The sequence below is a fragment of the Apteryx mantelli genome, chromosome 6 (assembly GCF_036417845.1).
Source record: "Apteryx mantelli isolate bAptMan1 chromosome 6, bAptMan1.hap1, whole genome shotgun sequence".
Taxonomy (NCBI): Eukaryota; Metazoa; Chordata; class Aves; order Apterygiformes; family Apterygidae; genus Apteryx; species Apteryx mantelli.
In genome coordinates, this window is record NC_089983.1 from 6,303,976 (window position 1) to 6,326,857 (window position 22,882).

At 43.5% G+C, this 22,882-nt stretch overlaps 1 protein-coding gene across 1 annotated transcript; it reads right to left on the minus strand.

Moving 5' to 3' along the window:
• Positions 1-14,403: 14,403 nt before the first annotated feature.
• SPP2 (secreted phosphoprotein 2) lies at positions 14,404-22,040 on the minus strand. Its single transcript, XM_013948507.1, has 6 exons — positions 21,992-22,040; positions 21,767-21,891; positions 20,232-20,354; positions 16,928-17,038; positions 14,870-14,924; positions 14,404-14,501 (listed from the first exon to the last, which is right to left on the minus strand). The coding sequence occupies exons 1-6, from the start codon at positions 22,038-22,040 to the stop codon at positions 14,404-14,406; spliced, it is 561 nt and encodes a 186-aa protein (XP_013803961.1).
• Between the last annotated feature and the right edge of the window lie 842 nt (positions 22,041-22,882).

The window sequence follows — 22,882 nt, forward strand, 5'->3', positions numbered from 1 at the left end:
TGCCTGGTGTGGACCCAAGGCTTACTGATCTAGTTTCCAGGTTTAAATGCTTCTGACCTCCAATCCCCTGCACGGTGTCTACTTTTGATGAGATTATGGGCTTTTTTTTTTTTTTTTTTTTTTAAAGTCAAGAGCCTTCAATCTGGTAGGCTGTTATTTTTTCTCCATTATTTATTCCAGATTTGGAGGCTCAGCCGACAGCAGCACCTCCCCTACTGCCCAGATTCAGTCTCAAAAAGCACACAAGATTCCTTTTAAGTTATTATTAATCATGGCCTATAACTCCGGGACTCTGCCAGACTCTGCAGTTTTCATGGTGATCTCCTGCTTCAACTGCAACTCTCACTGATAGCTAATGCCTTAAACCAGTTTGGTCTCTGGAGGCCAACAAGAAATTCCCGTTTCCATCCTACTCTCTATTTGTCCCAGTTTAACCTTCCCCTGACTTAATCCGCCATAAGCATCTAGAACAATTTCAGGAGTTTGACTTCCTTGAAAGATTTCAGGAAGTCCCACATTTTAAGCCTCCCTTTCTAAACCTGGTTTGCCACAGGCTTTCTACCAGAGAACAAGCAACTCCCATTGACACATCACCACCATCTTTCTGGAAGCCTATGCCTTTGCCACATGGAGGACTGCCAAATGTACTCTAGGGCCTGTTACCTGGACTGAAGCTGCAAGAGACATCCCCTCCTACCCTTCCCAACAAGTGCCACACACAGTCACAGTGAAGGGGAATACATGCAGCTGGATCTGGCTTCAGGATCAAAGTCTGAACACCAAGCAGTGTTTAGAAGGTGAAGACGGGTATATGCCCCCTAATCAATTAATTTGATAGGTTCCTAAGCATTTTAGTGCACCTAATCTTTAAAAGCCAATATGATGGCCTTTCTAATGCTAGTCAGCTGCTTTTAATGAGCTGCGCTCTTGAATGACAGAGACTGGAGGTAGGAGCAGGGGTGAGCAGAACAGGTAGAAATCAGGGTACTCTGAAGGAGAAGACACATGAGCAGTATGGCAGCAGGAGTACAAAGAGCTCTAGAGTAGGTGGGGTAAGCAGTCAATATACAGGAATGCCTCCCCTCAGACACAGGCGGAAAACAGGCCCTTATCATGCCCTTGTCCCCAGTACAGACTGCACTCCACCCAGTTGCAGAAACCTCCAACAGCCTGCCCAAGAAAAGCTCCAAGTCCCACAGCCTTGTATTAAATTTGTTGCTCTAGAAACAACTCTGAAATTAAACATTCTCCACAACCAGAATTTCTCCAGCTTTCCTCTTACCGAGGATGCCTTACAGCTTGTAGCTCAAGGCGAGGGCTGGCTGGGAAATTTGATTAAAAGCCATTTTATCAGAAAGCATCAGTTTGTCATGCAGAGGAGGGAAGAATCTACTGTCCTCAGAACTAATAAGCAAGAACATTTTTGTGCCTGGAGCAGGATTTAAGCTCTGCACTCCCAAATGCAAAACAAGCACTCTAACTAGGCCGGGGGTTCTTGTCTCAGTCATTTCTCCTCCTCCTACCCTAATCTCTTCACCATTTAAACAAACAGATCCCCCTTCCCAACAGTTTTCATTTTATAACACAGCAGGCAAGAAACCAGAGGGGGGGGGAAAAAAACTCAGAAAGCTTTGACAACTCAAACCCTTTCCCCTTGTACCAGCCTTGCATTTATTCAATTCTGACACCTAGCGGGCATCACCACTAGTGGGAACAGGAGCAGAAGTGGCCAGCCACACTCATGAACAGCCTTAGCAATAATGCCAATGCTCAGCATTTGTTATTGACTGAGCACATTCTGCCACCAGAGATGTGCTCCATCCTTAGCACAGCTGTGTCTGCTTAACTCCTTCCAAGTCTCTGTGCTAAATTCACCCTTGGAAATGCACTGACAACTGCACATCCAATGACGGAGTCGAAACTGGAAAATGCTCAAGTCCAAATCCCAACATCTAGCTACTCTGTATCAGGATAAAGATTTGGCAAGTAAGGCCTATCCTTCAATTTAGAGAGATCATCCAGGGGTCAATCTGGTTTGTCACCCACCTGAGATTAAGGTGCTGACAGGAGAGCATATGCCAGGAAGTCTCTGCATTCCTTCAGGATGAGCAATAACCTTCTTTCTAACATCGGCTTGCCTCCATCCAGCTTTTGCTTGAGATGATCTTCCTCCTCGAGAAAATCTAGGCTAGTTTCATGTAGTGCTAAACCCCTCTTAGTTTCTGGTACTTCTGCTCATACCCAACTAGCCCAAGTGAACAGGATGGCTATGAGGCTACCAGATAGCCAGCACACTTACAGTGGCAGCAGAAACCAAAGCAGTGTTGAGCCCAAAACACGCTATATACAGCTATTATCACTGAGCATCGGTGGCATGGTGGCAATGAGAGTGTTCAGGAAATGAAGTACTGCACCATGCTGAAGCCCAAATACCCCTGTGTTTGTACAAGTGCTGATGGAAAGGCAGGAAGGGAATTGAGCCCAGTTTTTCTGCAACACCACACTATGGTGCTGTCCTTCACCAACACCACAACATAGAGATTCCTGCTTAGACACTGTCAGCATAAAAAGTGTTATGGTGTGCAAGAAAAGAAAAAATGCACATAAAAGGACTGATTCAGTCATGAATGCAGGTTTTACTATCCTTTCAGAGAGAGTAAAAAGTCAGCAGTTTCCCTGTTTCTACAGGGACAAATTAGGGTACTGAATTTCTGCATAGGACGAAACCACTCACCATTTGCAAGGACGGATCTCCTGACATCTCCCACAGCAAGCAGGAAGCTCCTAACTCATTCCCCAAATTATTGCACCATTCTCAGCTCACAAGCCTAGACAGACTTTTCTTATGACTTCAGGTGTAGCACCCCAAGCAACAAAGCAACTTCAAATTTACTTCTGAGGGGATGAAAGTCCAAGTCACCAGAAGTCCTCACTTTCATCATCCTCCAGCTACTGCAGAGGCTCTAAATCAAAGGGTGACTTGTTTACCTTTTGATGAGACAAAACTCAAAGCAACTGCCGCAAAGTCCCTGTATGGAGCAAGCCTCAAACTGATATCACATGGCCATGCTGCCTCCCTTCAGACATAGCTCCCTTGTTTGCTGTCTCAGAGTTTCTGAACAACCTCATACTCTACGAAAGGAGAATTTCTACTTTGCACACCTTCCATTGCAACTAGCAACTCTAAGACGTATGGGAAAGTTCCCTCCCTGTCCCTGCTGTTCCATAGACCTTCACTTTCCAAGCAAAACCCAACAACAACATAAGTAGCGGTCTCCTTACATACAGCCTGCTCCCTCATCAGTGTGCTCTGCTCTGCATCTTGCTATTTGCAATATTCTTCCTTTTCATGCAAAACCCAGAATGCCAATGTCCCCTTGTACAACATAAGAGAAAGGTGGTATCTTACCTCAGGCTCTTTCAAAACTAACTAAAACTCTAGCATAACACCTTGGCTCTTCTCATTTACATGCTGCAAAGATACTGTAACTAATAACTTGGAGGGGGTGGTGGGCACATGGAGAACAGAGCATACAAATGGACATAGTGTCAAACCACTTCTTGGTGCAGGAGTGTAAAAAGGGCTTGATGATAAAGTTCTCCATTTGAGCTTGGTGCCTCCAAGATAGGTGGCTTTGGAGTCGGTCAACATATAGAGGCTAGGAGTTCACAGGTGTGAGGACGTGGCTGAATGCTAACAGAACCAGGATTTTGGTATGATGTCAGACTTCATTTACAGTGAGGGGATTTGCTCTTGGATGCAGTTACAGTATTTTAGACCAAACCCTCAAGCATGGGAGTTGGAAGGGAACATCCATAGCAACTATCACTGGTATGCTGGAGTAACAAGTGCTTGAGTCAGTGATTTGAGACCACTAAAGACCTGAGTAATGCGGACAAAGAAATTATTACTCCCCAGCCCCAGAAAAACATCTGCAAAGCAGACGCCACATCAGCTTCTAGGTGTGAAGGCATTTACATGTGTGCAGCAAAGAGTCTGGAGTAGCTGTGATCCATTTTGCTGCAGAAAAAAGTGCTTGCTTTGCTTTTTTACAGAGACCTGCACGCTGGTGATTAGCATAAAGGCATCCTGTGTAAACTGGAGAGGGCTGGCCTTTTGTTGCTTTTATTATGTCTACCAAAAGAAAATGTTACAGCCTCTAAATGTGCTACGACTGTGCTTCCCTGCAGACAAAGCGCTTGTCCTTGTTCCCAGGGGACATAATTGCAAAGCCCTACCTTCTGAAGCATTTTGCGCATGGGACACCTGTGTCACCAGTGTTAAGAGACTAGAAGACCTTTTTCCTCCCATTTAGCACAAAGGTCACATCTGAAGGTCAGAAGCAACCCCAACTTGCCTCTTGTACGAGAATAAGGGACAGGCTTTGTTCGTCATTCCAGTATCAGCTAACTAGCCCTAAGCTCAAAGACAAGTTTTCTATCCCAGGTTTTGAAAGACCCACTAACAAATTCACTGATCTTCTCTGTCTCTTTTCCCTGACATGCCCTCCTCCTCTTCTGCTAATGCAGAGGCTTGCCGCTCTTCTCAAGCGGCACTATACAACCACTGTCTTCAGGCCAAGAAAACTGTCTGTTGGGAACTGTGAAACAGGAAAAAGAACAAGCACCTAAGAACAGCTGAAGCTGGCTTACATGCTAATCCACCTCCTCCACCCCAGGAGGAGAACTATGGTCTTACAACAACAGCTAAAGAAATCCTGCTGCACACCTATGCCTTTGCTTAGGATGGGAAGACGTATCTGCATTAGAAGACAACAGCCACAATCACTTGAGCTCAGCAGTTTCAGAAAGCGGCTAAGCTGTTTCCTTCCTCCAGCTTTTGAAAGAAGAATCATGGTTATACCTAAAGTCATCACAGAATTGTGGAGTCACCCCTATTAGGAAGATGCTTAGCAAAAATGACTCAACTGCAGCAGAGAAACAGACTATATAAGTCAGCTGGGGCCCAAGAGCCGTACATTTGTAATGAAGGAAGGGGTGACGTTTCCAATCCTGTTGGCACAAACAAAGCAAAACCACCATGAGAAAAGAAAACAGCCCTTCCTTTGATAGGCCCCTCCTCTACACCTCATCAACACCTTCCACCACCTCCTACCCCCTGCTGCTACTACTTCTAATCATAGAGGGCTCTGATTACATGTTGTCATGCCTATGAGACAGAAATCCCTGCAAATCAAGTTACTTCCCTGCAATCTGAAAAGAAAATTAACCTTGCGTCAAACTGGATGAGAGTGTTACTTTAGAGAGCAAATCGGTTGGTTTCGAAAGGAGGGACATTCGCATAACTGATAAAGAGCCAACAATGAATTCTGCAGCCACCATCACCACCACTTACAAGGAAGACAGCTGAGTGCCTAGGGAGCACAGTAGCAAAACTGCAAACTAAACTGTGCTCTGCATAATGGAAGTAAACAATGATGGAAGCAGATCTTAAAACCCAGGCAATACTTTGTGTAAAGCCACAGTTTTGTTATGTCTGTGTCTTTTAAAGACCACTTCATCACTAAATGGCAGTATTGCATTCCAACAGATACCCAATTAATTTGACTGTTGCTATGCCATCAAATTCACCTATTAAATCTATCCAATTTAGCACAAAGCCATGATGAGCAGTTACAAAAAACACCTAGCTGGATCTCCAGTGCCATGAGCTGTTTTTAATGGGATTGGATTTATACTTCAACCTGTCTCTGCTTAATTCTATCTTCCACGCTATCAGAGCATATGCTCTAATCAACCCTATGCTTATATCAGGCAATTCTCAAATTGTGCCTGCCAGGGCCTGTAATTATAAGAAGGAAGAAAGTCACAGGACTCTGCCATAACAAGGTATTTTAAACACAACCTCAGCTCAACTGCCAATTCTGGACGCTTCAGGAGTTATCAAGACAGCCAGAGCATCACCTGAGCAGTGCTGCTGTACAGACACTCATGGACAGAGTTTTTTCAAAAAAGAAAAACTACTTCACTAGGATCTTGTCACTGGGTAACACCCTCACAGCAAATCAAATCTCCCAGACAGGTACTCCCCAGCTGTTACCATGCCCAGGCACAACAGGTACCTTCACTCAGGGTGATTGACTAACTCCCTTAATCTCTCCTGTCCTCCCACAAATGAAATGCTGTCAACTGAGTGAGGTACTCAGATGAGCCCATTCTCCGCTCCAGTGCAAAAGTTCAACTACATTTGTCCCACATTCCTGAACTTTTGCCTTTCAGAGTGTCTGCAAGGAGGAAAGACTTGTACATTTGTTTCATTTCTTGGTGGACATCAGTCCCACCACTGCCACAGAAAAGATCAAAAAAAGCCAAGCTGAGAGAAAAGACCCATCTGTTCTCAAAAGGTCAGTATGCTTCCTGAGTTTTCATTGCCCTGATCTTCCTCTGCTTCCCACAAGAGTACACTATGATGTAGAAGAGAATAGATAAGAGCAGAGAAAGCTTAATAAATCAAGGTGTAGACATACACCTGCATTTCCACAGATGGCACAGCTATCACACAGTGATGTCCTGTTAACTATCCCTATGTATGCTCTTGTCAAATAGAAAGCACTGCATTTTGCAAGAGGTTGTATTACATGGCATTTCCTATGGGCCAGAGCAAGCAAGCAGACAGCTGTCACAGCTCAAATGATGCATAATAAGGGGTTAAGCCACAGGATGCTGATTATATGCTTGAACTTTATTCCATTCCTGTCTCGTGCAAATTTAGAACTTCAAATTGCACCCTACTGTTTGAGAAACAACAAATAGCTTATACCTAACCCACCCGAATTTGCTTAGCTAAGTTATGGAAGACAGATGATTGGAAAAGATAGGTCCTCCCTTCCACATATTTTGGTATGGACACCAGAACCCTCCATAATGTTTCCCAGGAGAAGAATGCATCAAAAGTCTGTTCACATGCCTCAGGTCTGCAGAGCTAACATGGCCTTGTTCCTAGAGTCATTAGCATGTGAGGAAGAGGAATTTTGATCTAGCTTTTGATCTAGCTTCCTTCAGCTGTCCACATTAGTGGTTAGGTGCCCATATAAAGCTGGATTGTGGGTCGGCTAAAACTCATCCCTTTGGATCTGTTGCCAAGACTCTTTATCCATAGCTATTGCACTCCAGAGAAATCAAAAATTAGCTACAAGCATTACAGAAAACTACAAGCAACCAAGCAACCAGGGAGCATCCCAGAGAACAGATGGAATAATCATCCTTTAATAGCATCATTATGAGATGATACTGGATACAGCTATGCTAGGTGTGTGAGACTGTTCTCCTAATGAATTCTAACGTATCAGAATGCTCTTGACTGCTAGTTGCACACATTTAGCATCTTATGAGCTCATTCCATGGACTTCTGATATTAAAACAGGAAATGAGTTTGGGGGAAGACTGCCACTTCATTACACAGTAGATTTTGCTGAAAAGGCAAAGGAAATCGCATCAGGTTCCTTCTTCACATGCTGGATCTTTGAATCTTGACTCTTCTTATTCTCCAGTCTACTTTAAAAAAAGGGTGGGGAGGGATTAAATATCATAGTTCAGCATTCATCTCATACTTAACAGAACTAACCATCCACAGCCTAGGAAAAATGTATGCAACTTTAGCATCAGAATCATATCCTGAGGATTCTGTAAGGAGAAGACTGCAGATGCAGAACACTTAACACATGCGAAAATGTCATGCTTACCCAATTGCCATTGCCGCAAAACAGCAGATCCCTACTAATTAGTATACATATATATATATATATATATATATATATATATATACGAGAAGCAGACTGCTATAAAATTAGTGAAATAATTAATGCAGGAGATACAAATCAACACATGCTGGAAAGTTTCAAAATCAGAGATGGTTAAGGTTATAAGCTGGTGCACTGTCTTCTGAGAAATGCATTCAAATTAAGAGCTACAATATGCACAGAAAATTTGAGCTGTGTTTTTCTGAGAACATGTGACTGCCTCTACAGCCGTCTGTAGCCTACGCTGTATTTTCATCAAGTTGGTCGCTATGGCAACCTGAAATTTTCCTCTAAGACAGTATTGTTAATAAAATTTCAGGGATAGATTTGTGCCAGAAAGGAATGTCCACACATGGGGCAGTGACAGAAACATTGACATTCTGAGAGGTGCTGTCTAGCTTGCCCAGGAACACCTGGGGCCTTGCCCAGTCCCTGAGGATGAGGGATGCAGGCCAAAGAACTTGGACCAGTTGCTAAATTCAGCTTCGAGGAGCAAGTGATCTTTTGTGCTGCAAACCTCCTACCCAGACAGGAACACAGTCCTGCTACCTGAGGAGACAGGCACAGCCATTATATTTGTGCCAAAGTGCAGCCAACAGGTTGAGGGAAGTAATTCTTCCCCCCTACTTGGCACTTGAGACCACATCTGGAATGTTGTGTCCTGTTTTATTGGCTCCCCAGTAAAAGACAGACATGAACAAACTGGAGCAAGTCCAGAGGAAGCCACCAGGACGATTAGGGTGCTGGAGGACAGGAAATATGAGAAGAAGCACAGAGAGCTGGGTTTGCTCAGCCTGGAGACAAGAAGGCAAAGGGGAGATCTTAGCACTGTCTGCAGCTACCTGATGGGAAAATGTAGAGAAAGTGGACCCAGACTCTTCTCAGAGGTGCACTGGGAAAGGATGAGATGCAAAAGTTGGAACGTGGGAAATTCCAGCTTGATATAAGGAAAAAAATTCCCCCTGAGATTGCTCAAACACTGAACCAGAAGCCAGGAGAGGGTGTGGGATCTCTGTCCTGGGATATTTAAACCTCAGCTGGACAACCTAATCTAATTGGCCCTGCTTTGAGCAAGGGTTGATGCAGAGGCTTTCAGAGGTCCCTTCCAACCTGTTCTCCAACAAGCTCATTTCTAGTGCTTGCAAATACATGAACAGCAGGCTGACAGACAGCTGTGAGGGTCCTTTCTAGCCCTCCACTGAAGTGCTATTGCTTTTCTTTAGCAATAAAATTAAAGGGTTTGCAATGGGGCCTTAAAATGACATACTGAAATCTAAAGAATCATCCAAGCTCTGCATCTTCCAGAAGTAGGAGCAATTTCCTCTGTGCAGCAGTGAGTTGAATCCTTCAAAATAAATCTAGAGGAGGTGGGTAAAGGGCAAGACAAAATCACTGCCATTCAGAATAGCAGCAACAGCTTGTCAGAGCAATTCTCCTCTCTGTCATAATACCTCCACTTCATCCCCATGCCGTGATCTGACCTGAGCATCAGGAAAGGTCCTGCCTGAGTCTGATTAAATTTCAATCCTTTGCTTCTGAACAGATGAGAATGCACTGTCTTCCCTGCTACAGCATATCACAGGTGCCAGGTGATACCAAGAACTGAGCTATCACAAGGCAAGGGGAATATAATGGTGTCCTGTCATTTCATCCCCATTGCCTAAGATAGATAAATTGCTCTGCTCTCACTCTCAAAGCTGATCCGGATATGGAGCTCATGCATTATGCAACAGATTCCATTCTGCAGGGATTTTCCTTCCCTCTGATGCTTCACTTCTTTCCCCAGAAAGCTATAAGCTACTTTCAGAGAATCAGAGACAGTAGGGTGGGTGAATGGAGGGGTGGGGGGGAGGAGCAGGAGGGGAGAAGGAAGTCTAATGGCACGAAGCCATGAGAATACAAAAGTGGGACTAAACTCAGGCAGCTTCTTAATGAAGTCACCCAGGATAAAAGCTAATCTTTCCACACCCCAGGAGGGTAATGCACCCTGCTCTATTATTACTTTTCCTGAATAAGGACAAACACAAATGTCCAATCCACTCTGAAGGTTGGATTCTGGATTTCTCAGGTATGAGCAGAACAGGCCCTACGTTACCAGTTATTCTTTCAGTGAAAGTCCCCAATATTCAAGGAAGCCAGTCTGTTTACTTCTGCTTCAAGCAATTTACTATACTGCAAGGCTGCTAATCAGGTCGTAACAACTGCCATAATCCCATTCCAGCCACCAGTGAGCCACACGAGGTGAACTCAGCCAGAGAGTCATTTTAAGAAAATGTAGAAAACTTGATGAGGAAATCACAACCCCTTGGCTTTATACAGAAGAAATTTGATCTTCTGTTAGAAAACACTTTCCTCACATGATTAATGGCACTAAGAGAAAATTAGTAATTGCAACCTACATGTATATTGCAAGCAAAGACAGGAGTTTTCTTCTTAATTTTCCTCTTCAAGGAAATGAAGCAATTCTGTTGACTACAGACAAAAATAAGTCATAGGCTGGACTTCAACCCTCACAAAGAATAATTGCTTTTGGGAGTTGATTTTGAAAGAGCAGAGCATTGGGGGCCTTTTTCCTTTGCTTTCTGAGGTTCAAGATGTTAAGTGAATTTGAGCCTTTTTTTTTTTTTAAAAAAAAAAACCTCTTCCTTGCAATTCAGAGCCACAAATACCATTAAGCTGGTTCCAGCTTAATGGAACCTAGAATTCCACATAAAATTTCACATACCTGAGCACATTCAAAAAGCCTTTAATCTGCTGTGTGGGATAAACAGCATCCTTTTCTGAGCAGGAATCCCTCCTCCCCAAGGGTTTCAACAGGAGATTAACTGCATTACTAACATGCCCTTTGCTGACACTGTGGCAGCTAACACAGCTCCAGCAAGCTCTGCACATATCTTATAGGCCAAGCTAACTAATGACCTTACACTTGTTGCAGGCTAAGGTTGTTAACCAGTGATCAGCTGTTGTAGAGCAGCTGGCTCCCCTGCTGTCGCTTGCTCATGTGCCTGAGGTATTTGTTGGAAAGGCTGGTCCACAGCCTGACATATGATTTTCACAATCTCCCCAGTTCCGGAGATGCATTAGGAAATAAATCCAGAAAATCTGATTAGAATTTGTCACTGAAGTAAGCTCATTAATCATTGATGTGGTTCTTTCACATGCAGTTTGCTGGCTCCTGCAGGCATCCACAGATCAGTTGGGTCTGAAGACTGCAGATTTGAAAAAGATTTTCTTTATATAAGAATTGCACTAATTTTTTCCCTCTTGAATATTTAGCACATTCTAATAAATCAAAAACAGAGCCAGAAGGGACCAGTGAGAACATTTAGCCTGGCTTCTTGCATAGAGTCAGGCACAGGATTCCTGTGAAATAATTCCTGTGGCTAAAGGGGAAGATCTAGTTCAGAAAATGCAAAATCCAGCATCAAAAACTCTTTCAACCACTTGCCTTGGCAATTTTTGCAGCAGTCAGTTTCACACACTGTTGCATAAAAAAAGAATCACACTTTGTTTCTCACCTGAACTTGTCTAGCTTTGCCTGTCAACAAGAGGTTCTTTGCTTAAGAGATAAAAGTCTTCTATTATTAAAATGCCGTTTCCCCAGCCTCCCCCAACATCTTCTCTCAGCTAAGCTAAGCCAGCTGAATTACTGCCATCTCAAAACATAGCATGCATTTCCTATGCTTCACTGAATACTGTCATCACAGAATGAATTGTAATAATGCCAGCCATAATCATGCAGGTGCCAAAACACAGGGGGAAAAAAAAAACCATGACTTTCCCTGGCCTCAAACACATTAAGTAATTTGGATACGCATTGTTCCAAATGAAGCCCACAGATGAAACCCTCAGACTTTGGATACAAATGAAATTGAGAAGCAAACATAGCTCCAGACTTTGCAGCTAATAATAGGTCAAATCAACAAAAATAAGAGACAAGCAGCTTTGATGGGCTTTGAAAATCTCCCTCAATCTCCTGATGTATCCGCCTCTGAATTACGATTGGGCCAAAACCTAGGACTCAGGTCCTTGCAACCTACCTTCAAGAGTGAGCAGGAAGTATTAAAACTGGAACTGCACAGGGTTTCAAGAACCATAAATTTCTCCCCATTTGTTTTCTGTTCTCTTTCGAGAAGGTTTTACATCTCACTTCTGGTTTAGAGGTTTATTAGGCATTAAGTCCAGGAACACAAAACATTTGCAACTGTTGCTTTATTAGGATAGCTCCTCTGGAGAACCAAAGAACCAATTTAAGAGACCTAGCATTTTCCAAATGCAAGAAAAAGGGATGTCAGCCCATTTAAAGAGCACAGATCTCCTTCCCCACAATTTTTCTGGAAGATCGGTTGAAGATGGTTCAACTCAAATCCACTGAGCCAGGTTGGGAAAGTTTGGTTCGCAGAAGCCAAAGGTCAGACATTTAGAAAATTTCTCCCTCTCTTCTCTGAAACAGAAAATCAAGTATGTTACTGTTCAGTAAGCCTCAGCTTTTCCACACTAACTCCTCGGAATAAAGCTACCCAAAAGGACACAGAATTCACACCGGAATGCCACTACAATATGCTCAAGGAAGTTCAAAGACATTTAGAAAAGTCAGAAATTCCTATAAGAGGAAAGGCACTAATTAAAACAGCACATCACCTTGTACTGGCTTATGGATAAACTAAAATAGCATACGGATTTAATGAAAGCATTTTTACAAGATCAAATAAAAACCTGACCTAGCAGAATTACTGGGTTTTTCCCTTCATATCTAGTTTCTAGGAAAGTAGGGGTATATCTCCTTCAGCACATATATGTTTATCAAAGATATACTTATGAGTAACAACTGTGTCAGTTTTTGGTGAGTCATCAGTGCAATCTGCATCTAAAACTGTCCTGTTTCCAATGGGGAGAGACTGAATTGAGCTCTACATAGATGTAGCATTCAGTTCTGGCTGTCTCCACAGGGACGCAGACCTGCTGTGGGTATGTAGCCAGTGTCTATGGCACAGACACAGCACTAAGAACTTTCCTCTTCCTTTCCCAAGTGTTTTAAAACTGGTTAACATGCTAAAGAACCATCTCCATTCTGTGTTGCTAAAACTCTTTCAAGAACATTTTGCTTCAGATTAGCTCCATAATATGGCAGGTAAGATAGCAGCAGCAATTAGAGCTACTCCCACACAGATCCTCAGAAGTAGGTCAGCAAAGGTGGTATGTGCAGCATAGGCCTTGCCAGATCCAAAGGAATCATGAGTGCCTGTCACTATTATTCCCATTAACTGGGCTCCAAACATCATCTTCACAGGTTCTCAGCAACAAAAGTTGCCCTGGGTAAATTGCTTCTTTGTTCTCTCAGATACGTTATTACTGCATTTGTTTTTTGTTTGCTGAACTACGGCTCCTCAAGGCCCCATTGCATTAGGTTCTGCACAAAGAACTGCCATTCCTTCAAGAGTTTGGAGGAGAAAAAGGCACATAAGTAGACCCAACAAGTTGTGGGTGGGAGGAGAGCACTGGCAGAATGGGCCACATATGACTTATCTCAGTATCTTTGCCAATATGCTACAAAAAGGCATGGTCCAGATCCCATAGGCAAGTGCTACACTCCTGCTAAGAGCAACCAGTTTGGTAAAGTTCCAAAGCATCCATGAAACATTAGCGCTTACAGAAATACATCTCTGTCAACCAAGATGGAGACAAAAAGGCACAACCATAGCTCAAGGCTTGAGCCTTCAGCTTAGCTCAGGAGAGCAGGCTGATTTTGTTGGCCTCTGTTTTCACACTACCTGTACACCAGGACACTGCTGTTTGTGTGAGCATATGGGACAGACTACTTGAGAATGAGCAAGAGCCATGAGCTCTGTATATGGATGTCTTCTTGGAAGTGAAACAACACGTATAGCACAAAGAGGCAGTCAAAACCATCCTCCGTTGCCTTGACAACCCACTGGAGCCCCTGTTCTGCGAGCCATCCCTTAGGCACCAGAGACAGACACCCAGAAGCACAAACCCTGCCTGCACAGACCAGCGATGACACCCAAATCTGTGAGTGGTTTTGACAATATGGAATAGAGTAACTCCCACAAGTATGTCCCAGCAATGGTACTTTTCATTTCCTAAGCTGTGACCTTACTAGGTATTTGGACCTGAGAGGGTCTTAATCCCCATATACCACTCCTGCACATTTACTTCATCTTACAGAAGAAAAAAAAAAAAGTATCTTTTGAACCATACTCTACTGTATATAATGGGAGAACTGAGGGAGCAGAATTATAATCCCTTAGCTTTTTGCACCAGTTGACTTCACCATATGGTTTAGTTACTATTACATTCCAGACAGAATCAGGCAGCTTATCAAAGTGCTGCCTGGATTTGTCCTTTGAGTTACAAGAACTGCATGGGTTGCCTCACGCTTCAGCAACATTTGGCGAGTGACCAATTGATAGTGCTATTTGTATTCTCCCATGTCACTGCATGTCCCCATAAGCAAGTCCTACAAATGTCTAGGACAAAATGGCTTTTAACATTCTTGCAGTCAAAAAGCACATTCCTCCAAGAGATCCTTTATCCTGATCAGTTACATTCCTGCTCTGCCCAAAAACCTGCAGACCTAGCCTGCATGAAAGCTACACTTTCAACTGTACTTACACAAACCGTGTTATTCAATCTTGTCAGAGCTGATATAGCTGGGTTTACGCCAATCTCCATAGCTGTTACCTCTTCTCCTTGAAGGGAAGGTTTCAGGAGCAAAGAGACCTTTTAAGAAAGAACATGGAGACATACATGGGTGCTATATGCTTCCAGACACGTGTTCATTCAACGTTCTGTGACATCAGGACAACCTCAAGGATGCACACAAGTACTAATTAGGAGAGCACAAGTTTGGCAATCCAGAAAATGGTTACATAGAGCATACAAACCACAGCATTGCCCCACATTGCAGCCTAATGCCCTAACTACTTTCTTAACGAGATGTCCTCATGTACAGGGAAAGGAAGCTGGGCATGATCTGAGCAAACTGCTGTTCTCCCATATTTCCTGCTCCCTCAAACTGATGACCTGTTCCCGCCCAAAAGGCAAACCAACATGTGCCAGGGAAGTCCAGCATAGTAGAAATCGCTTACCTTCACTGCGACTGCTGCCTGGCCTTTTGGGGTTCATTATCTGCATATGCATCATCTGGAAATTAAAAACATTTCTTTAAGAAGCTCATCTATGAAGAAGCCAGCCTCTCCTGCATTTCCTCAGATACTGTGTGGTCAGTGAAGTAATTCAGGACTTCATTATTAATTTCTCCAAAAACAAGATCAGTGCTGAGACTATTACAAAGCAGTTATGTTTCTAAGCAGGTCTATAGTTCCAGGTAGGCCCTCAGGTCAATATCTTGGATACTCAACACCTTATCTGACCTGACTGTAGCGCAGATAGAGTCAGGCAGCCTGAAGAGCAGAGTTAGTCTGTTGTGGTCACATAGAGCACCATTTTGGCCTCAAATGACTCTTTTAAAACTCTCTCTATAATCATCTTCTGTAGGTCTCTTTCCTAGTAATATAATACCAGCCTCAGTCAGTCATGATGCCTGTCACATCCAAACGCCACAAACACTACTGGATTTACACCAGCATCATTCACAGTGGGTCAGGCTGAGATCCTTTGAACCAAGTTAAAACCTCTAGAGGAAGAGCTGGTGTGCACCTGCTGCAGCCCTTTGCAGAAAAAAATACTTTTCCTTTCATGTGCGATAATTCCCTTTGGCATTTATTCCCCATTAACATTCTAGCAAATATATTCCCTAACAGGAATATTGGCAGCAGTACTGAATTTTAAGTGATGGTTAAAGAGGACTTGCAGAAAGAACTCTGCTTGTAAAAGCAAGTGTTTATACTGAGTGTCCAATTAAAAAAGAGTTATGCTTAACCCGCAGAGGACAGACTGAACATCCAAGACTACCTTACATATTTCAGTACTTCACACACAGTCTTTCTGCTCTGCAAATCAAGAATTCCTGTGGTACATTCACTAGCTAGTTCTGAATAGAGACTCTGAACAAGAAAATCACAAGCTAATTTGGCAATTCAAACCAAGAGGTGACGCTGAATCCTGTTCACTTCAAGTTATTCATTCAGCTGCTTGCAGTTCCCAAAAATAAAAGCTGTCCTTATTCTCTGGCACCTTGCCTTTGGAACTGGCTTCATTCCCCGAACATAATCCTCAAGCGCAACACCCACCATTGATTTGTGTTGTAAGTGCAGGCACCCAATTTCAGATGAACTCCCTTTTCTGTCAGTTCATGGAAAAGTGCACACCAGCATGATTTGAAAACAGCTATCAGGAACTCACAGATTGGGATCAGCATTTACTCACACCTTAAAAATCAAATGAGACAGCTCAAAAACAAAGCCACGTGGAACACAAATCCCAGCAGAGCAAGCCTTCTTCAGTTATACTGTGATTAAACACTCAGCTGAGGGCTGGATTTAATAACAGAGTCACAGTCATCAGATGTGTCTATAAAATGTGCCAATCACTGTTCTCCAGGCGCAGGCACACTATATATTTCAATGGAGAAAGGGTGTCAAGGTTGGTAGATCTGCCAGACTATCAGAGATTCACACTCTCCCAAGGCAGGCATCAAGCAAGGTCAAACCTCGCAGCTGATGAAAAAAAGTACAGCGTGACAAGAGACAGCTGGATTTCAAACCACATACAGTTTTCTGTTTGAAACCTCTAACTGCAACTAAAAGAGATGGCAGGAGCTTCTGCAGCACAGACAGCACAGGACAAGAAGGTTACTAGACATTTGAGTAAGGAGAGAAAAAGTACACCATCAGATGAGCCACAGCGGGGACAGAGAGTCCTCTGGCAATGTGGCAGTGTGCAGAAAAGATGTTCCAACTTTGAAGCGACCATTAGATTTGGAGGGGAGGAACTGTGGCCTAGTGATTAATCACAGGCAAATTCCATGCCCCGCCATGCCTCAGTTTCTCCACCAATAAAATGGGAACACTATCAAATGAGGTGGAAAAAAAAAAAATCCTTGTGTTGGCATTCAGAGTTTCAATATGCATGATCACAGCCAGTTACAAATCCTGCCTTCACACATACTTACCCAACCTCTCTTCAAAAGAGGATGAGCAAATTTTTTTCCCCCGGCAGCAAAAACAAGTTGTCCCCTTCCTTACCTCCTCACTGCTTATTGATTCCGAGCTGGACATGTCCTGATGGCACTGGACAACCATGTTCACGATCTGCTCTTCAGAGACTACCACAACACTTCTGCAGAAAGCAGTTGGCTGTAACAGATCAAAATAGGACAAATCTGATGGAGCAAGCCTATAGTGCAATCCCCCTCCTGGAGTTTCACTGAGGGGAAAACATCTGTACAGGGATTTATTAATCAGCTTCCAAAAGGAAAAAACTCAAGGCTATACCCCTAAACTAATTCTTGGAGCAGCCTGAGGCCAGAACAGTGTACTCTGGTGGCATACAACTCCACACTGCCATAGCCACAAGTTATTGCTCCACAGTTGCATATTAACTGTATGAAGCCTGGAACCTGTTAGAGGTAGAAGAAAATTTCCAAATCCTTTCCATGCCTCTGGCATTACCAACCATGAATAGAAGAGCTGTGCAGGGCTATGCTGATGGCAGCTCCAACTCTAGAAGTGAAACTACCTTTAAAGAAGTTGCCTTCATGACTGGATGGATGCTTGAGCCAAACTTACACCCAAATTTAGAAAATGGATATCCTTACATTGTCATTCATACCCCATTGCACCAACAGGAAGGGACAAGGGATGGATCCTCTCAACCACTAAAATATGGTGCCTAAACTAGAGATTTCTCTCTATATGTTCCATCTATATTAATATGTGCAACATACACATCACAGTGAACCAGTTCAGGCCCCGACTCAAAAAATCAGGTAAATCTGCTGAGGTGCCCATGGTTTGGGAGGACCTGTAGGATGGTGTCTCTTTAGAATACAGTGATAACTTTACTGCAGCCAACCTTTGCGTTTTGAAAAAAACCTTGCAAGAGCCATCATTTCAGCATTGTCCCATCTACACACACAAGCTGCTTACCTCAAGGGCAGTGGTACTCAGTGAGACCTAACTGGCTCTTTCAGGGGTAAACTACCTCCCGAGGTAGTAGCATGATTTGTTAGCTATTAGGAAAGCTTCTGTGCTATCTGTTCTGAGATCCCATCCTTGACTGCCTTCCCAGAATCCTGCCTTTTGTCTAAACTCTGTGCCCAGGAAGAACAGATATGTTTGGCTGCCATTCACAGAAGGAAAAAATGTGAGAAGAACTCAGCTTGCAGCAGCACAAAGAACCACAGATAATCTTTCTAGAAGTTTGAGTGCCATAATACAGTACATAGCACAGTATGGCGTTATTGGACACAGGGGCTCAAGAGCTACTCCATATGCTTTGCAGGTTTTATGCAACAAGTTTAGACGTAACCACTCAGAAGCACTCCTTGCAATAGGAGCCATGTTTTGTCAAAAATAATCAAGCATAGAGAAGACCAGATCCAGGGCTGACGTACTGACACTGAAGCTGGTCATTTAAGAGTCAGAGTTCCAGCAAGAGCTATATCAAAAGCCCGATATGTGTTTATTTCAAGCTGAAAACGGAGTTGAAAATCTGATAGAAAAGATTAGCACTGTCAGCTGACAGTGAAGGGGGGATCTGCACTCAATAAGAAGATAAGCCTTTACATGGTACCTTCACAGTCTCATCCAAGAGCAGTCAAAGCCAACAGTAAAGCAACTGTTGACTTCAGGGACATCTAGATGAGGAGACCATGCACTGCCAAGTGAATTCTGCTCTCTTTCCAAAGTTATAGGAAGTTCTCATCAAGTCCATAAATAAATGCACTGACTGTTCAAGCCTACCAGGAAAAATGCACTTGGACTGGATTTAGGCTTCAGCCAGCCTTTGGCACTCAGCTGAAACTCATAACCAGCAGAGTTCTGTGCTCCAGGTCTCCTCATGCTGCTTTCAGGGTTACGCATGCAATTATATAACTCTAAGGTATCTTCTTAAACATCATTATATAATGTCCAGAGTATCTTCTCAAGGGTTTTGTAATAAATTTCAGAAAAAAAGAATGTGAGAAAGAGAGAGGAAAGTCAAACGGTGTGTCAGCCAAGTCAAATCCTCCGGTTCTCCAGGCTGATCCAGAAGCACAAGACAGCTATAAATTTGGGCAGAAATGACCCGCTTAGTGCCCTCCCCACACAGGGAAACCTGTGCTCTACAAATCTTGTTTGATTTCTACCATGCCATTTCCCTGCTCTGCAAATAGGAGGGTGCTCAGAGGGACGGGGTTTAAAAGTGGCTGTTATGCTTTTGACAAAGGCTGCAACTGTGCACTTCAGGAGGCACAGAGAGGTGTGTACAAAGGGGCTTTAAGCTACTCTGGCATCTCTTCACATCTGGCTTGTTTACCCAATAACCAGCTGGGAGCAGAAAGAGGGGGTCACTGTGGATAAAACCACTGCCTCTCTGGTCAAAAGAGTTTTTGAATGAATAGTTAGGGGGCTGTGGCTTTATAATGCAAGGAGGAGACTGTGGCACATGCCGGGCAGAGGTATGCAGTAGGACTATCCAGAAACAGCGTGAGTTAGCTCAGCACCCTCAGCGAGCCAGGCACAAAGCTACAAGGTCCTGTTGCTTCTTGCAGTAGGTGTCTTGACGACTAGCCTGCATTTCTGACAGGAGCTCAGGCTGCATGTCGCAGACACCTCTCTCTCTCCTGGCCTCTAATCTGTGACTTTCCTCTTCTCTGGGAAGGGACTCAGGAGTGTTAGAGATTTTTCCTTCCTGGGTATATCGCTTCTACTAAGAAAATACCGCGAGTGTCACTTTCCCCTTAGGCTGCCTGGAAACCCCGGCTCAAAGAGCAGAGAGGTAAGACTGCCAAGCTCCTTTCTCATTCTTACTACCCAGTCATCATAGCATCTTTAGCTCACGTAGGACTCCTGGCCTTACTACATAATGCAGCACACAAAGCTGTGTCTCTGAGGGTGTCCCACATGATCCTATATTAATTGCCAATTCTGCACTTGTATCCTGCTTTCCTGGCTTCTTACTCCTTACCTGGATGGATGATAGCCAAAAGCAGGTCAAACTTCAGTTTTTCCCCTCTCTTATCTTGTAAAGAAGCCGTACCTTCCTTCCAGGAGTTGGTCCCAAAGCACACAGACACTTTCACTACATGCTGCTCCAAGACACACATACTTTCTTTTCAGCTCTAAGAGCAGCTCCCATTCTCCTAACAGGTCAGCCTGAAGAGTTTCCAAGAACTGCCACTCCCCACGTAACACTCGGTCCATACTGCAGGTTATATTTGTTTTGGTTTTCAGGAGGCCAATCATTCATCAGCACCATGTTTCAACATGTTGTGAGAACAGCCTGTACCAAGGGGTTTTTTTGTACCCTCCCTCTCCCCCCATCCAAGGACACAAATGCACTTACCACGAAAGACCCTAATTTGAAGTCACATGTGAATGGGTCTCTCCCTGAAATTTTTGTGCATACAGTTTCACGGATACTGAACTGCAGCACTAGCTTATAATCATTGCTGTTCCACATGTCAACCTGGTAAAAAGAAGATCAACAAAATATACAATTAGTGCCTGTTAGTCTTCTATGTCCACTACATGGCAATCTTGCTTCTTTGTCAAGTGGAGGCAAGACATTACAGCATTATGGGTCAGCGTCGAATTTAGAGCAGATTAGTGTAGTGTGGGAAAGGTTGCTTTCTTTCGCACATTTGTAAGAAAAACAAAACACATTGGGTTTTGTTCTCTTAAGCAGATCTAGTAACAGCAACATAGAGCAGCTTTCCACAGGTGTTTCAGATGAAACACCACAATCCATTGCAAGGCCTCCTGCTGCTCAAGTTGGTTTCCAAGACTGCAGCCCTCAGAAGTAAGTGCACATAGCAACACCCCCGTTTGCTGCTGCCCACCAAGGCAACAGCATGCCAGCACTCCTGCTGCTCCCATCCTTTCTGTGAAAACCAGGGTGCTAAACAGCTCTGCTTTGGATATCTAGACTGCTGGGAAGTATATTGCAAACACATGACTTTGGAAGTAAATCAGCAGATTGCAAACAATTGAATTAACACAGCCTAAAGAATCACTCCTTGTCAACTCAGGTGCCTCCGTAGGAAGTGTGCATGCCACACTGCGAGCTTTAAGGAGTTTGGCTGCTTTTGTTGACACATTAAGATCTTCTTTTCTTATCCTCACAGTCTAATCAATGTTTTAGCTCGGTAAGGGAGAATCAAATAAACACACTGCTTTCAGTAATTGCTTTCAAGTACAAGTTTTTCCAGACTAGATCTATTCAAATGTCATCTTGCCATTCATCCTTGCAGAGGACTTGATACAAGCCACCTATAGAAACAGAGTGGTTCTCAGGATGTTTAGGAACATAGACATGCCAACTTTAAATTATGAAGTTTTAACTCCTTAACTTTGGGAATCCAATACAGGTTAAAACAGACAACGGTTTCCTGATTGTATTTAGACACTAGTAGATTTAATCCAGAACTGGTGTGTAGAGACAGGTGAAGTAAATACAGATTGAAGAAAGAATCCTGTGTTTGTGGTGGCATCTAATTAGCATTGCAGACATTCAGCTGAGACTTTCAGATGGACCAGGTGACCATATGCCCAAAACAAAGCAGTTAGCTGGAGGTATTTTAAAGCACCAGCTCTTTTCTGAATAAAGTTTTGAACAAACTCCTATGAGACTTCCCTCATAAATTTATGTTGTGGGAGTGCAAAATTTGAACTCCTAACCTATTATTAATTAAAAAACAACACACAAGGAACATTCAGGTTTCTAAAGCCATAGCTTTGGATAAAGCCCCAAATCCACCCTCTTCCAAGAAATGTTGAAAACTCCAATTAAATTGGGGTTTCCCAGGTTGGGTGGAAAACAGTTTTCCATCAAAGAAAAGCATATTTCAGGTAAAGTATCTGAGCTGTCTGTGAACTTACACTTCTAACATGGCTCCTGACAACACCATACAAGTTTGGCCCCCGTGACTGAGAATTGATTCTTGCAATGGAAGCATTGAGAGCCTCTTCTGTGACAGGCAGTTCATAGTCATACACCGGAAACCCTGAGACAGACACACAGTTCCATTAAAAGTTAATCTGGTCTTGTACCTTTTTCCCCTAAATCATAAGAAATAGGACATGGATCCATTCTGAGTGACTTACCTGAACATGAGAAAATGCTCAGTGTAAGTACAAAAATTAAGATCCTCATAGTGTGCCCATCAAAATCCTCTGGTCTTTTCCCTTTCTAAGCAGTGGTTTCCAGAGCATGTTCCTCTGTCTTTATATAAATACAGCCTTGATACTACACCTGACCTTCCTGTGTCCAAGCTCTGCTACAAACATTGCACTTTAAACAGAATTGATCTGGGAGTAAATATTTGCTGTCAGCTTTTCTCCATTTAGCAGTAGCTCTCCATTAAGAGATGTACTGCAGTGCTTTTTTCCCCTAGCACTGTGACTAAAAGAAAGCACTGAATTTCTGATATCTCCATAGCCAAAGGCAGAACCCAGTTCTTTTTGTTCAATTCTACCCATCAGTTTTCAGTTTAAAGCTGGCAAGTCAATTCTTCCCTTAATACCTGACCAAGCATCCCTGCAGTGACTAAAAGCAGTTACATGCCTGTGCTCCCTGAGGAGGAGACAATTCCCCAGCACTGAATGGGAATTCACCCACACAGACCCATCTGTCACCATGACCCTGTTGGGCCATAGTATCAAACAAAAGCCTCTTAGACACGCAGCACAGTGCAACCCCTTGGGACAGCCCAGATCCTTTTGCCTTGCAGGCTCCTGGGACCTCTGCTATTCATCACGTGTCAGAGGAGCACTCACATCATTCTAATTTACCAAGTCTGAGCCAAGCTAACCAAAGAAGTCACTGGCTGTGGCCATTTGATATCCTCCATCAAATCCCCCTGTGATGCTCAAGCCTCAGTTTCAGCACAGAAGTTAACGGGAGTTTTGAAAAAATTATGGCCTCACTTCAGTACTGAAGCTCTTAGCTGACTAGAGCCAGACAGCAACTGGGCAAGGGGTTCTGTGACCATCCTC

Excerpts from the sequence above, each read along its gene's own strand:
- SPP2 (XM_013948507.1), bottom strand. The coding sequence starts at position 22,040 with ATGAGGATCTTAATTTTTGTACTTACACTGAGCATTTTCTCATGTTCA. Across the intron at positions 21,892-21,991 it reads GAGCATTTTCTCATGTTCAG|GGTTTCCGGTGTATGACTAT; the intron begins GTAAGTCACTCA and ends TGTCTGTCTCAG. Across the intron at positions 17,039-20,231 it reads TCAAATTAGGGTCTTTCGTG|CCAACTGCTTTCTGCAGAAG; the intron begins GTAAGTGCATTT and ends GATCTGTTACAG.